Source organism: Trematomus bernacchii, unplaced genomic scaffold (assembly GCF_902827165.1).
Source record: "Trematomus bernacchii unplaced genomic scaffold, fTreBer1.1, whole genome shotgun sequence".
In the NCBI taxonomy this organism is placed as follows: Eukaryota; Metazoa; Chordata; class Actinopteri; order Perciformes; family Nototheniidae; genus Trematomus; species Trematomus bernacchii.
Window position 1 is genome coordinate 4,211,407 of NW_022987685.1, and position 16,781 is coordinate 4,228,187.

The 16,781-nt window shown below is 40.7% G+C and overlaps 2 protein-coding genes across 2 annotated transcripts; both read left to right on the forward strand.

The window, feature by feature from the left end:
* The first annotated feature begins 3,179 nt into the window (after nucleotides 1-3,179).
* On the forward strand, nucleotides 3,180-7,963 carry LOC117487899 (5,6-dihydroxyindole-2-carboxylic acid oxidase-like). The gene is made up of 7 exons (XM_034136659.1): nucleotides 3,180-3,684; nucleotides 4,222-4,544; nucleotides 5,541-5,745; nucleotides 5,860-6,027; nucleotides 6,669-6,848; nucleotides 6,932-7,078; nucleotides 7,159-7,963. The coding sequence occupies exons 1-7, from the start codon at nucleotides 3,327-3,329 to the stop codon at nucleotides 7,344-7,346; spliced, it is 1,569 nt and encodes a 522-aa protein (XP_033992550.1). The 5' UTR covers nucleotides 3,180-3,326; the 3' UTR covers nucleotides 7,347-7,963.
* A 947-nt stretch (nucleotides 7,964-8,910) lies between these two features.
* Nucleotides 8,911-13,019, forward strand: LOC117487955 (leucine rich adaptor protein 1-like). Its single transcript, XM_034136748.1, has 2 exons — nucleotides 8,911-9,225; nucleotides 11,758-13,019. Exons 1-2 carry the CDS (start codon nucleotides 9,031-9,033, stop codon nucleotides 12,142-12,144), a joined length of 582 nt encoding a protein of 193 aa, XP_033992639.1. The 5' UTR covers nucleotides 8,911-9,030; the 3' UTR covers nucleotides 12,145-13,019.
* Nucleotides 13,020-16,781: the final 3,762 nt, after the last annotated feature.

Here is a 16,781-nt window from a genome sequence, read left to right on the forward strand (position 1 = left end):
GTGTGTGATGCTGAGGATAAATCATGGAGAATTCAGTTAGGTCAGAATAATAGATCGCTAGGACTTGTGCAGTATTCGTCGTTTGTGTATGTATAAAACGATATAATAGATCTGTGTTTGAACACATTAAAGATCTTTCTCCTGGCGAACATGGGAGCTGCTATATTTCAGGAATGTCTTTTCAAATGTACTCCATGAGAATGAGCTTAGCACTAGCTTTGTGTAATCCTCGCCGACATGCCCCAATTATGAAACGATACATGCGTGATGGAGTAATGATAACCAACCTGAAGCACATGTAACCGGTTAAGAAATCTGAGCCTTCACATTGGCGGAAGACTCAGAAAGTGCTGCATTGTTGTGATATTCTTTAATATCCCGAGGGGAACCTTTAAACCATGAGGGAGTTATTAATACTGACTGACCGGGTTCATCACGCCTTTCCAAGAAAGAGTTGAATATTAATTTTATCACTGAGAAAGTATTTCTCTCTCATCCTTTACTTAAATAAGTACAATATAGTCCTGCATTGAAAATATTGCATCGTGATACTGTATGTTTAATTATTAGATGTTTATGCAGTAATGTATCAAAAGTATTTCACCGTTGGAGCTAGCTTTTACTAGTCTCCTCCAATAGTTCCCAACCTGTGGCTCGGGGTCTGCTAAGAGGTCCGAAGTTTAATCTGAGGGGTTTTGAGATAAGGGTAGAAAATAGCTTATGTAAAATGGATATACTCAGGTACCGCCATGTGACTGGCTCTTTAAGCTCCAGTAGTGATGGCTTGGGTTTTTTGGGTTTGATTCACCAATATCTTATTATGTTTCCTATTAAAGGGGCCTATGATGCTCATTTTCGGGTACATATTAGTATTAGTTTCCTTGCTTTAATGTTCAGAAAAGTCTTTCTTTTTCTCATACTGCCTGTGCTGCAGCAACTCTTTTCACCCTCAGATGCTGTTCTACTTCGCCACATTCACAAATAACACATTCCTAAGTTTGTTGTTACATTTCTTTACGAGAAAGGTTTTGAGAATATGTCTTAAACAGACAAATTGTTTATGTTCTCATAGCAATAACTCCCATTGTCCTTGTAGATTAAATACATTGAAATTGCATGCCTGTACAATTAAAGATAAGGCAATAAACAATCGTTTGGACAAACATTTCAGCATTTACATGTGTGAAAGTGTTCTCTTGAGTGTTTGATCTGTGAGGAATGACATGTGTGCTTCACTATTTGATCTTTGCAGTGACACTGTTGTTGTTTTTCTACTGAATGCTTCAAACAAATACAGTAAAGTTTGCTGATAATGAATGGAGTTCCATCATTTGCTCTAGATTCTACCTCATCTGGTTATAGCTTTGGGTTTTCTCAACATCAAATCATTTTCCTTAATCACTACAGAATGTCCTGAGGTTATTGTAGAAATAATCAAGATGGTGCCAAAGGTATCATCAGCTCATTTAAACTAATGAAAGTTTTTGTTTTTTATGTTTCCAGCCTGACTTCTTCACCTTCAGCAAGAAGAAGCAGATGAACAAAAGGTGAGACGCCAGAGGGCCGATCGGGGTGGGGAATTCAAATGAATGTTGAACCTGGAGTTCACAGAAAGTTAAGCAAGGAGACACTACATGCTGGAAGGAGAGGAGAGAGTTTGACTGGTGAGCTAATGTGTGAAATGGGGTCCTCATCAGTCAAAGTAAGACCCCAATGTGATTCAAAGTGGAGTCAAAGTGTTAATTAATGCGAGTTATAGTAAACATGACACACAGTTGCACACCCACTTGTTTAGTTTATGAAGTCTGATAAATAACCCTAAAATTGCACCTTCTCTGCTTTCGTTTAAAGGTGAGAAAACATAATTTTAAACTGGATGGGTAGATTATAAAAAGTATTTAACAGACACAAAGGGTCTTTAATGCTGCATGCATGTCATGTTAAAGTTATTCTGATTCTAAAGATGGACCATGTGTGAAGAGAGACTCAGGTACAAGACAAAAATCCCTTCACTAAGGATACAAAGGAGGTCTGCACACTGATTGGCTCCAAATAAATTGTTAATTTTACTGTTTTGATGAACAAGATTTTCCTCTTTACCAAACCCTCATCCTCTCTCAGCAAAATTCCACTTCAGTAGCACTTTCCAGTTTCATTCCCATCTATGATATAAAGATGTTTTGTGTGTTGATGTTTCATTTAATACCGAGTTTAATTACTAGAACATGCAGATAAATATGTTTGTATGGCTGTTGAAAGTATTCTCTGATGTATGGAGTGATACAAAGAGATCCTTTATCCAATGTTCACATTTCATCTCTGGGAAAAAAGTAATAAGATAATGCCTCATTTGCATATTCAAACAGTTCAGAAAAGGTTTAATATAAGAAAAAGGCCTCAATGTTCAACTGAGGAGGTTTTTACGGGTGATATCTGTTAGTTGGAATTATTTTCATATTCACCTGAGGGGGTCCTCTGGGCCTGAACGTCACGATATGCTGTCTCCTGCTTCTATTTCTTAAACCTGGCAGCACAATAACCCTTTGGTGGGGGAGAGGGAGAGAGGGGCATTCTTGAGAAGTCAAATGACCCGCAACATGATCTCTATAACGACTCACACACACAGGAACCTCTGAGGCTTTTCCAGATTAGATCCTGGCATTTTCTACAGAGGGAGGGGACTTCATAATATCACACTTGTGGTTATTTGGTGCATTTATGTTAGATTTATTTCCCCTTTCCCCCCTGAGATCTCCAATAAAGGCCCTCCGGCCCAAAAATACCTGGAAAAATGAGTCAAAATTAGAGTTTTCAAGTGCAACAGTAAATAATATATTGTGGGGGCCACAATAAAAGGCTAATTCCTAACAGGTTAATTTGCATACAGTGCTCATAAAGGCGAGAAAACTCACTCCATACATGCATTAAAGTGGCCTGCTCATTCATCATCATTTGTGTTCAACCCGAAACTGTTTTGTAATGTGGGAACTGCAGCAGTGCATTGAGTTTTAGATGAATATACTGATCATGAGGAGCTCACTACCTTCTGCCTTTACCCTCAGGAGAAAATGTGATGTTGTGACATGGCATGTGATGTAGTCATGCGCTAATCCGGTATTTAAATGTGCGGGTCACTGGCTAGGCATGTGCAAGCAGGGGTCCAGCGCATGGGAGAGGAGTTTCACACACACTCAGAGAAAGTCATTCCTGCTGTGGTAGAGTGTTGCACATTCAGTTTGGATAAAGTTTCAGCTGAAGTCCTGATACACTATCAGACGGTAAAAAGAGTCCATCAGTCGTGCGTAAAGTTTAGCCACCGTGTTTGGATGATGTGGCAGAGCTGTTGTTTGGTGCTGGTGTGCGCGGTGGTGGTGAGCGCGCAGTTCCCCAGAGAGTGTGTGACACCTGAGGGTCTCCGGAGCGGGACGTGCTGCCCCTCGCCATCCGGACTCAACGATGACCCGTGTGGGTCCGGTACGGGCCGCGGAGAGTGCGTGGCCATCGCGGTGGACGCACGGCCGCATGGCCCTCAGTACCCGCACGACGGGCGGGATGACCGGGAGCGATGGCCCATCCGGTTCTTCAACCAGACGTGTCGGTGTAACGGGAACTTCAGCGGGTCTAACTGCGGCCGCTGCAGGCACGGCTGGACCGGAGCCAACTGCGACCAGCGGGTCTCTGTCGGTGAGTGCCCCTCCTCAGATCATTAAATTGCATATTGGCTTTAATGAATGGAGAAGCCATATAACATTTAAGTTGGTATCCATCTATTTATTAAGTTAAATATTAATAATTTTTGCTCATATTCCAGCTAAAATGCATCTAAAATAGTTAGAAAAAGGCATTTGATGAGAGAAAGAATTGATTGAAAGTCCCTATTTTGCCCTGGAGTCTTACTGTGACTGATGATGCCTCCATCAGTTTATATGGCACCTATTTGTATAATGTATTACATCTGGAAAAACCCAGATAATGGCATCATCTCTGCTTTGGTTGGAAGGGAGAATAACATTTGAAATTGGATGTGTGGAGTTTAAATAAATGTACCAATGCATTTTAAAAAGTTATTTAGAAAAAGGCATTTGATAACAAGAACAATTGATTCAATCTTCCTGTTATGCACATTTTCTGTACTTATTTTCTCAGTCATTAAAATCTGATCCCCTATTAACGCATGACTGAGTGAGTTAATCCACTTTTCCCCCTGCTGTAATCCCACAGTGAGGAGAAACGTGATGGGGCTCAGCACAGAGGAGAAGCGTGCCTTTGTGGATGCTCTGGATCAGGCCAAGCGCACCGTGCACCCCGACCTGGTGATCGCCACTCGGAGAACCCCGGAGATCTTCGGGCCGGACGGACTCACCCCGCAGTTTGAGAACATTACCATCTACAACTACTTTGTGTGGTCGCACTACTTCTCCGTCAGCAAGACCTTCCTGGGCGCGGGTCAGGCCAGCTTTGGGGGGGTGGACTTTTCTCACGAGGGGCCGGGCTTTGTCACGTGGCACCGGTTCCACCTGCTGCAGCTGGAGCGAGACATGCAGGTGAGATAACACACGGAACAGAATCACCATTTGAGAGGGCACTTTAAAGCAGTAATAATAAAGATATCCATTGAAATAATGTCTAAGTCATCATAAAATCTGAAAACCCTGTGGCCCACTGATGAACACCATGACGTTTTCTATATTATTGACTGGGTTCTGTGGCGACATTTCCAGAACAAATCCCAAACTGCATCACTGTTTGGATCTGTGGGTAGTGATCCCCCATCTGTTATTCCCCACAGCTTGTTTATAATCCCTAATGCGTTTCACCACAACTGCATTCAAGGAAACCAACACTGGAGATGCAATTTCTCGCTGTAATAGACAAGCGGCGTGCAAAATGTAATTTAAAGCGTTTGAATTCAATTTGGAGATGGTGTCTGGAAAATAACAACTGAGCTTTTGTGTGCAGTCAATTGCACACAAGTTAAGAGCTGGACCACTGTTTATACCCAGTCAGTGGTTCCTAATTACACACTTCTCTTTTAGGACCAACACTTAGAAATTGAGGCTGCTTTAGGGCTATTGTTGCCGTAGCAGTACCTGAAATAATGTGACGAAAAAGTTCACCAGTTCCTTGTCCTACTCCAATTAAATCACAAACAATATAACTTTACCTTTATGTGTTTATTTCTCGTGTTTGTGCACTAGACAAACAAAACAATTGTAAAAAAGCAAGGATAAGACAATTAAACTTCCTAAAATAAAAGTATTTTATTCTCAATGTTTCTTGACCTGTAAACATTGAATCATTGTTTTTGATTAAATACCTCAGGATTGTTTCCACGGAGGCTTTCAAATAGGCATTTTTCTGATTTATTGAGGCATGAAATGTCTTTAAAGTAAATCATAGTGTGTGAAAATGATAATAAATGTATTCTGTGCAGACCAAATGAGACTTAAAAGATTATTTGGCATTATCTGAGGCGATGGGAACACTTTATCAGCAGCAGAAAAAAGATAAATCCTCAAACTTGAATTTATTTCCAACAGGACATGCTGCAGGAACCGTCCTTCGCCCTGCCCTACTGGAACTTTGCCATCGGGGGGAGCACATGTGACATCTGCACAGACGACCTGATGGGGGCGAGGAGCAGCTTCGACATGAACTCCCTGAGCACCAACTCCATCTTCTCCCAGTGGAGGGTGATCTGTGAGAGCGTGGAGGACTACGACACGCTGGGAACCATCTGCAACAGTAAGACTATTGTTCACAGAGCAGATATTACAGTGATCCTCTGTATTCTTTATGCACAGACTGTAGTGAGTCTCATATACCTCCTGCCCCCCCCCCCCCCCCCCCCCCCCCCAGGCACTGAGAGCACCCCCATCAGGAGGAACCCTGCAGGGAACGTGAACCGGCCGATGGTGCAGCGCCTCCCCGAGCCCCAGGATGTGGCCGACTGTCTGCAGGTCAACGCCTTCGACACGCCGCCGTATTACTCCACCTCCTCCGAGAGCTTCAGGAACACCATCGAAGGTGAGAGACTGCATATATATAATGACACCTTTAATCATGTTTACAACATATTAAGACATTGCAAAGGAAATACATTATACAATGTGAGTACATTTAAAAAGTCATCAAAAAGCAAAGAGAATTTAAAAAAAAGACAGGTTTAAAAAACGAGAATTTTACAGTGCTGTTTGAGATGCAATTATTTACTATAACAGTTACAGGCACACCTACATGCATACAAATATACTTGCATTTTATATATTATAATAATAATTGTTGAGGAGGATAACTATAATTACTTTTATCTCAAATATTTTGAAACATCTACAATATGTTAATAGTTTATATTATCATTTCTCATCAGCAATGAATTAAAGAAATATAATGTAAAATATGTATAGAAACATAATAAGTTGAAGTTAGAATGTTCAATGAAAAGATCAAATGAAATCAAATAGGAAAATATTGATATAACCATAAGAATTTAAAAAAAGAATAAACTGTTTAGGAATGTTATCAGAATAATTGAGTTGTCTTCTCTTATCAGCTATGATGTAATATGTATGAACTGATATAACTTGTAATTAATTTAGCATTTGTTAATGATTTGTGTTATACATTGTTTCCTCTCTCACTGTTTCCCCCTGTGTCTCGTTCTGCAGGCTACAGTGCCCCCAAGGGGAACTACGACCCCGCGGTGAGGAGCCTGCACAACCTGGCCCACCTGTTCCTGAACGGGACGGGCGGGCAGACCCACCTCTCCCCCAACGACCCCATCTTCGTGCTGCTGCACACCTTCACCGACGCCATCTTTGACGAGTGGCTGAGGAGACACAGTCCAGGTTTCTACCATTATTCATTACACCTGCATACTTCCTGCTTTTCATGAGGAGCTTTTCGTCTAACTGGAAGTGTTTCCTGACAGATTCCACACTGTATCCTGAGGAGAATGCCCCCATCGGTCACAACGGGGGCTACAACATGGTGCCTTTCTGGCCCCCGGTTACAAACGCAGAGATGTTTCTGACCGCCCCTGAAAACCTGGGATACTCATATGAAGCCGAGTGGCCAGGTGAGGAGGATTTCTGTGGCTCTGCTTTCTTTAAATAATCCACAGAACGATAGTAATAATCTTCCTCTTTACATTTCCAGCTCAAGCTTTCACAATGACCGAAATCATCACAATGGGGATAGTATCCGCCCTCGTGCTGGTTGCGGTTGTTTTTGCCGCCACGACGTGTGCCGTGCGAGCAAAGTCATACAAGATGGAGGGCCGCCAGCCTCTGCTCTCAGACCAGTACCAGCGCTACGACGACGAGAAGAGCCAATCAGTAGTTTAGATCATAGTCTCTCTTTTCTGTACAGAGACACAGCTGAGCAGACGGCTCAATCTGCAGATTCCTCAAAGTGACAGGAAGTAATCTCTTGGAAACATTCATATCTCAAAAACAAAGCTGGTGTAGTTAATTCTTATTTACACATATGCCATTTTTTTATTTTATGAAAAGGTCAATGTATATATTGACCGTTATGCGAAATATGGTTTTGCAGAGTTTGCAATGAATCTTTCAAATGTTTCAGATTTGGGAAAAGCTGAAAATGACATGACACAGAGCCATTATGCCCACAAGGGGGCGCAATAGTTCAACCTTACTCTGTATTTAGGAGAGAAAGATAGGAGGGTTTTTTTATTATTATGTTTTTAAGTAAATTGATCCCACAATTGAATTAATTTATGAACTTTCAGAGAAAGCAGAGGTGGTGATTCAGAGGAAGTGCAGAGTCACCAGATACAGCTTTTTATCTCTCATTTGAAAACAAAATAATCCATATGATATGGTCCTTAATGCTTTTCTGTTTTTACATACTGTTGCTGGATCTGAGTGCATGCCAAATTATTTAAATGATTAAACTGTATGTACACACAGAGGTTTGTCTGACTTTCCACTGACACTTGGTGACATGAATAAACACACAAAATACATATTAAATTACACAACAAATCACAACATATTTAATATAATCTATGTAGCAAACATGTTTTGGGGGAGTTATCTTTTCAGTCATGATTCAGCTTTTGTTTGGTCACCTGTATTCATCTTTGTTTTTAACCGTTGCTGCTATTACCTTTCTTATATATATTTCAAATGTTTTTATGATTTCCAAAGTTAGCAATATTGGGTATTGTCATGCTTCTTTAGCATATAAACAAATATAATGCCAGAAGACACAGGAAGCCCACTCTAAATAAAATATTGAAGTATTTTATTCATTTCTAAATGAATGCTACTCATAGATATAATACTTAAACTGATAGGTGCACCTGCAAAATGTTTGATCTTGTATGAGTGAGAATATTTGCAGGGATCCATATAAGTTTAACACATCTTAATTTATTAAAATATGATCAACGTGCACAGAAATATTATGTAATGAATCATCACATCCTTCATCTATATGTTGAGATCAACAAAACACTGCAACCCATCGGATCATACAATACTAGATGGTAAATTGCAAACGATGACCAATACCGAAATTATTAATTAAAAAAACGTATACATATTTTTTTTTTAAACATAATTCACAGGAATACCTCTGTGAATAACATAAACAATAATGATATACACTTAATGAACTCATTAAACAAAGAGTAGTACATCTGCAAAATAAAACTATAACTTATGCAACTGCACGTGCGAATTGTTTGATGTTGCATGTGTCACTGTTGCAGACACATGTTGAGGGCAAAGTGGAGGATATATTCATTACATGCAGCCCGCTGTCCTCCACCTGTGGGTGTCCGGTTACAGGGGGAGGGTTTACGCACAGCACGTGTTGGAAAGCGGCCTCTCTATTGGTCTGCTGTGCAGGCAGGTCTGAGTGAGGCTCAGTGAGGAGTCAGAGCTTCTGTCTGTCTGTGGGATAAAGTTAGAGGAGCAACTCTGAATCAACTCCTCTCTGGATAGCTCTCTCGCGCGTCTCTGCCGCTCGTCATCACAGTGCCATCTCTCAGTATTCACCATGGAGGAAGGTAACCCCGGGCTGCCCGATCTGAGAGATATAGAGACTAAGCTGGGGCTGAAGGTCCCGGATGGTCTGATCCGCTCTCTGTATGCAGGGAAGCCGCAGGAGAGGAGCTCTCTGTGCGCACTGTCCGCTAACAGTGCGGACCTGCAGAGGCTGCAGAGCAAGATGCTGTTCCTCAGACAGGAAATGGTGAGCTTCTATTTCTATATCATGATTAATAAACATCTGTTAATGAACTGTCCCTGTAGCTAGATAGATAGTGTTAATTACACTAAATTCTACACGCAATGACTTATGGCAAGGTTTAGACATAGATTCAGTGATACTTGTTTTCATAGTCGATTAATCGAGTAGTTATCCCTATTTAAAAATGTAGGCCTGCGAAATACCGATTATTCGATTTTCAAAATAGTTGGCAACTAAATAATAAATAAAAAGTTTACTGGTTCTTTTTAGGAGCTAGTTAAATCCTTCTTAACTGTAAATATTTCTGAGTCGTTTATTCTTCTACTAACTTTTGAATGAAGGACATAAAACATTAAAAGTGACTGAATATATATAAAGCTAATATGTATAATTATTGCTATTCTGCCTAATTCAATGACAGTCCAAATAAGATGCTCTATACTTTCAGAGGAAACGCCTTTGCTGGATGAAACTAGGTCTACATATAACCAAATAAAAAATATAAAGTTGACTGACTTTTAATTACAAGCTAGTTCCGTGATCCTTAACTGTACAGTTATCTGAGCTCAACATTGAAGTAGATGAGGCAAACAACTTATTAAAGTATCACTGTTAATAGGCCAGCTATTAGCTATGTTTTATAGTTTAATGTCCAGTTAAAATACACTGTCTGCTCTGAGGACATGCCTCTACATATCAACATGTGGTTGTTAAATGCAAAGCAGCACTGTCAGGGTCATTGTCTTTTGTCAAAGCAGTCAGTGTGTGAGAGCAGTTCACACCTGAAGCACCCATATATACCCTACCCCCCCCCCTTTATTATTCAAACTGCCCCATGTAACCTAAATTGTCCCGGTGTAATTACCTCAGAGTTTTATCTGCCAGCAAGAAGATCATCTAATGTCACGGCAGTTCAGCAGACCCCCCCCCCCCATCTAAAGTCAGTTCAGGAGAGGTATTAGGATCCTGAGCAGATGGCCTGCTGACCGAGGAGAGCTGCATCATGAGCAGAGTGACCAATCCGAGTGTGTGTTGATAGGCTTACACACAGACCTGTATCTGGAACAATTAGTTTACACCATCTCACCTTTACCGTAGTTTAATAACAGCATCACTTAATTATGCTGATATGAGAAGGAAAAGTGTTCTGCTTTTACAAATTGATATAATGTTTGGCTGTAAACAACATCATTGTGTTTCTCTAAATGTTTACACTGACGCTGAAATAATCTGCAGCCTCTCAAAGGAGCAAATTAACTTTGAAATGTTCCCGAAAATGTTTTACTTTACTCAGACAAATGAAACATGTTGTGGTGTTGCCATCGAACACAGGCAACATGTTGCAGCACTAATGTTGTTTTCTGAACTCATTTTGTGATACGACCCCACTGGTGTCATCTTATTAGCATGAGATAGCTGCTCCGGGTTGAATTAGAAATATGACTCCATCTGCTCTGCCTCTGTGTGTGCAGAGCGGGCGTTATACTCAGACAACAAACACACCGGCAGCAACATGAGCTGAATAAGAGGTGAATCCTCTCCAAAGAAAGCACGAGACAGTTTGAATGTAGCAGCTGTTGCAGCTGTTTCCAGCCTGACTGAGTGTGGTTCACCAGTAGACACAGACAGGGGGAATCCCTTCGATTAACCCCATAGCCCACTTCCACCAACCCAGTCAATGGCATGCGTGTCATGGCAGAAGTTAAATCAATGGCCATACTGTGTAAAGTAGGCTGCACATTATTCAAAATCCTCCGCATGCTGTTTAATGAGTAGTCACTTATCCGGTGCCACATAGTCACGTCTCTTTGTTCATAACAAAGCCTGACAGTCTAAACTAAAAGCACATAGTGTTCTCGCCATGAGACGACACAAGAATGCAAACAACTGTTGAGGGAAATATCCCAGCACAAGGTTAATTAATCAGAATCAGAATCCGGTTTATTGCCAAACACGTACAAGGAGTTTGCTCAGGAGTATAATGGTGCATACAATAGTACAGTAAAATGATTCAAGTTTACAAAGGAATATGACAAATTACTTTGACATATATGAGCTTATTGGAAGTGCACAGTGTGAGTCCGCTGGCATTATGGTGACGCCAAAACTCAAATCATATCTTTGCCTTTACAAACACTTATCCCTCAGTTTTAAAGATGCCAGTTGGTGCATCTTTGCACAGAGCCAGGCTAGCAGTTTCCCTTGTCTTTATGCTAAGCTAACTGGCACAGATGTGAGAGCAGTATCAGATTCAAAGTAACTTCTAAAAATGTCTTTGTGTGCCCTGCTTGCATTCTTGTCATGTTTAGCAATACTTATTTTAGGCGATTTGGTACTTGTTGGTTATCTGTCACCACTTTTTAATAGCGGGTAGCTGGCTCCTCCACATTAACATTTTAATTTCTCAAAATAACAAACCTTAATCCTAGGAGTTAGGGTTATTTAGAGAGTCTGAAAAAACAAAAAAAGTGCATTATTATTTTATACTGTATCCTCTTTCCAAACTATAACGCGACCGTGATCTTTTTCTCACAGGCACACCTGCGAGCCATCGACGTGAAGCTGATGCAGCAGCTCATGTCCATCAACGAGGGCATCGAGTCGGTACGGTGGCTGATAGAGGACAAAGGGGGCGCTGCCAGTCAGGAGGGCAGCCTGACGGGCAGCCTGTACAGCCTGACAGACAGCCAGGAGGGGGGCTCGCTGCAGGGCAGCCTCAGCAGCCTGAACGATGGGGGCAGCGACGGGCTGGACGCTCTGTCTGTGGGCAGTTACCTGGACACTCTGGAGGACCTGCCCGACGAACCCTCGCCCACAGATCTCGACAGTTTTATGGAAAAAACGGTTATCGATGGTGACACTTTCAGCAAGTCGCCTCTGAAACTCAGGGTTGAATCAGATGAATACTACTGCTTTGGATAATGATCAGCTAAACACAGAGACTCCTGAGATATCCTGTGTGGAGAAAGATTTTAAAAAGTCTTATTTTTTCCCAACATGCTTTACATTTTCTGTTACCAAATGTCTCCTTACAAACACACCTCACCAAACCTTAACGTTGCACCAAATTGTGAAAACTGTCTCACAATTCTTTATGTCTTAATATTTTATTGTGCAGGTCAATTCAATTATAAAGGTGCTGATTTTATTTATTGTGGAGTTATCTAATACCTCAGCAGTTTATTTTCAAACTTAGTGTACTAAAATTCCTGAAGATGGGGTGATTAAAAGTAGTCTTCCTTATCTGTGGACAATGTATTGTTGCGTTAGGTCAAGCACAATCTTAGTGAAGGAGTAGATTAGGATTTAGCAGCCATTTGGAAAATTGGACATTTCATGCTGAGTTGGTAAACCGTTTAAAGCTGAAGTGTTAAAGCAGCAAAGTGCAATTAGCTTCCATGCCAAATTCAGAGCACCGCCTACTATAAAGCTTTTAATGATTTCTTACTGAACTGTTTCGACTGATGGGAGTTCCTTACTCACGAGATTAGCAGCACATCCAAAGAACAGATGCTTGACTGAAAACAGAGCGATGTGATGGTCTCACAGATAATTCAGGCCTGAGGCAGAGATGTATTAATGGTGGACAGATGGGAAACACGTGTTTGCTTTGTGGGCACACTTTAATTCTCTGTCACAAAAAATAGCGTTACATGTTTCAGCTTTACATTTTGAATTTTTATACTTTTATGCTTCTGAAATGTTTTTATTGATTGCTGTTGATGTTGTTGTGGAAATGAAATAATACATTTAGATTCTCCTTCTGCTCACATTGTGTTATTCTTTAATGGGAAAAAAACAACTATGCATTATCTTCACTTCACTGCCTCTTTTAATGAAGTGGAAAGGGAACATGGTGCCTTCCTTTTTTGGTCAAATTGAGTCAAAAATAATAGTGATGTCAGACTAGGTCCCCTGTGTAATGTGGCATGGAAAATTACCCTCATTATTGCCGCTTGATAAAAAAAACTAAACCAGGAAAATGCTTCTAAATATGGAAAGTTGTTGCCCTCTAAAATTCCCGAGCTATTAACAAAGGGGAGTTCCTCAGGCTCATTTTAAGGATGGCATACCAACGATTATCATAGATGGGAATCAAGTTTCTTGAGGAGTGCAATGCTCGAGCTAAAGGCGTCCATAGAGCTGAAATGCCAGCCATGCAGAATATATGACGCTCCATTGTGTTGTTTTAATTTTTGATGCATCTCACTAGCTTCTTATCTTTCATGATAATTGAAGTTCCAGACAGAGTATAGAGGAAAAGTCATTACAGGAAAGATGAGAAGCTGAATGCTGTGGAAACGCTGCCGTGTTGGATTAGTCGTCAATTATTCACTTTGTCCACAGAGCGCTCTCATGGATAAAGTATATTTGTGGATGTGTTTCGAATGCAATGCACAAAGCTGGACTCTTTAAGTGTTGCATTAGTTCCAGACAGATATAATCACTTTATCCTGGCACTTTAAATGTTCGTGTTACTTTGTCACCCTGAAAACAAAGCAGCTTTATTTGGGTTTTATGGTGCATTTCCTTATCTCTGCTTCCCAGAGGCTTTGGGAGCTTAAAGCTGTCAGGATGAGGCCACTAAACCAGAGAGCCTTCCTCAGCGTGACCTCTGTCAGCAAATTCTGTTAAAGTTCTCGTGTCTTGGCAAACGTACCCTCTGCACGGCTGACTGATAGCTGACATCCCGAGGGGAGAGCCTGGAGCTTGTGGTCGTGGATTAATTGGATGCACAGAGCAGGTTCTGCAGGTTTATGTTGTAATACTTCTCTGAGTCAAGATTCCTCCAAGCTACACGCTACAGTACACATAAACAGACGTCGCATTTTCCTTTCTCTGCCCTTATAAGTGTACAGTTCCTACTTGAAAGGCAGAAGCAGTTGACACAGTCTGTGGGGACGTCTTTCACTAAATCACCCCTTTTATTCTCTTTTCAAGCAAATACTAAGAACATAGTAAGTGGAAGATTGTAAACAAGTAACTAAGGTAGAACGTTTAGATGCTTGTATGTGTGCATTTCCACTTTATGTCATGTGGACATACTGTGGAACACATACGGATTTTCACTGTAGGACATTTACTTGCAACAGTATTTCTTCACTGTTGTACTGGTTCATTTACTGAATAATTATCCACCTCTGTACTTGTCTTTTTTTGGAAAGTGAGATAAGTCAGTCCTAATAGTGACTGTGATCAGAGGGTGAATGACACGGAGGCTTTGTGGAAAGCAAACCAAATAAAATCAGCTGCAGCCTGCCAAGTTCAGATGTGCAAAATTCATACCCTTCTTTAGTCCTCCATTACTTCACTTGTGGCCAAATAACGCTATCAAATGACGAGACAGGATATTGGAATGGACCCAAGTAAATAACGTCATGTTAATTAGGTTTTCTCTCTTTAGACTTCAGGTTTGTTTCTCATTACGATCTATTTTAAATCAACTTGAGGTCTCTTTAAACAGAACGAATGTTGGAGATGCTAATGCTAGTGATGGATGTCGCACATTACACCATGTCAGCCTTATTACATTCCCAGACACCAGGAGCTGCATGGTGGGAGATTTATGAATCTGTGGAAAACTTAATAAGGCCTGTCCCTTACCATGAATATCTTGTTTCGTCTAGGAAAAATACTTAATAAATGTCAAGCTCCCCACAAACCGAATGCTTCACATGAGATTTTCCACACCGCTGATGTGATGATAGCGTTCAATACCTCTTTCTAATTAGATGATTCCATAGGTAAAAGTTAAATATGTCTATGTGTTAGGGAAACTCGCTTTCTGGGTAAATACACGTTTAAAGTGTCTCTGAGCTGGCCTTCTTCCAGGCTGTGATTCACCACTTGTTAAACTCAAGTGCTGCTGGGAACCAGTGTGACCAAATGCAGCGGAGGAATGCAAATATTAAACATTAACAATGGCCGCCATAAATGAGCTCAGCTGAGATGGAGCTTCTGTAAACACAACATGTGGGAACCCCAAATATACAGCGAGTAAGGATGCATTCCAGTCATAGTCATAGGATTCATTTTTAATCTGATTATTTATCAGATGCAGTTAAGGCTACAAAGATTGTGGGACATCTTTTCTTTCAAATCTCACAGGATGTAACTTATGACCTCTGACTCTCTCCAGCTTGTGTGTTACTGGCTCAGGGATAACTTTTAACTGGTGGGAAATTCTCTGAATTAGTTGATACCTCACACTATTTAGGATCACCATGCCATATTTGTTTCAGGAAGCTGCACAGCTGTTTACAGCTTCAAACTTAATATGAGAGATTTAATAGGATATTAGTTAAGTAAGAAACCAATTTCCAAACATTTAAACTTATTTTCTCAGGTAATAATAAGAAATTAGGACAAGCAAAGAGGTAATTGATTTACAAATGTCTCAAGCAACCTATCTGATATTTAAAAAAAGGACAGAACCGGAAAGTCTTCCTGGCATTAAAAATGATTTTTTGTTCATGTGGTTCTGCTCGGATGCAGAACCCTCAGCGGCAGCTTGTGAAATAATTTTCTATTGAAAGCAGAAACTGGTGCAACCAGTCTGTGACTGCTGCTAAAGTCAACATTTATCATAGGGTTGGCCAATTACTCATCATTAGTCAATAAACTAGCTTTAAGTAAGTAAAACTTTATTTATATAGCACCCTTCTCAACACGGATGTACAAAGTGCTTTACAGTACAGTACGCAGGACACAATTCAAAGTACAACTATAAAATGCAGAATAAAAGGCATAAAACAGCAGCTTTACCCTGTTAATCATCACACCTTATCACCTGAACAGTGCAGGTTGTTCATAAATGTATTTTGTGCCTCTACTCTGACATGTTTCCATGCTTTAATGTTAAAAAAAAGTCTTTATTATTCACATACATCCTGTGCCCAGTCTGCTCTGATTGGTTAGCTGCCCGCCTCTGTTGTGATTGGTCAACCCCTAAGGGAAGTCCTGCCCCTTAGCCTATCACGTACAATGTGTTGGAGCACTTGCTAATAGAAGTGCAAGTGTTACATAGTGATGTCACTATTTTCCCGATGTAAACAAAGGAGTCCAGTGAAGGTTTTCAGGCAGTGAGGATCTTTAAGCAAAAGCTAATCATTCTAAAAAATATATTTTGGATAAGAAAATCTAACTGAGATAAATTGAATATGTGTTTTCTGATATATAATATGAAAAGTAAGCTGTAATGATTTTTAATGAACAAACGCCTCTCAAGATACTTGACTTATTTGTACAGATGAGCGTGCTTTAAGTCCTTTAGTTTTGTGAGTTTGTGTGTGTGTGTTTGTGTGGAGCCAGCAGAGATTAAACAGCAGCTCCATCAGTCGGGAACCCTCCACAGATAGAGAGGAGAGAACAAAACACGCCTCTATCCCATTTGATCCCTTCTCTCACTCCCTTTTTCTCTCTCTATCCGGGCCAGGAAGTCTTTCTGTGACTACATTAGGAATCAAAGGGACTCCTACAGAAGGCCCTGACCCCCCCGCAGCTCTGTGAGTCATGACAGAGAAACACTTTTTATCAGGGGGGCTTTGAAGCTGACTGTG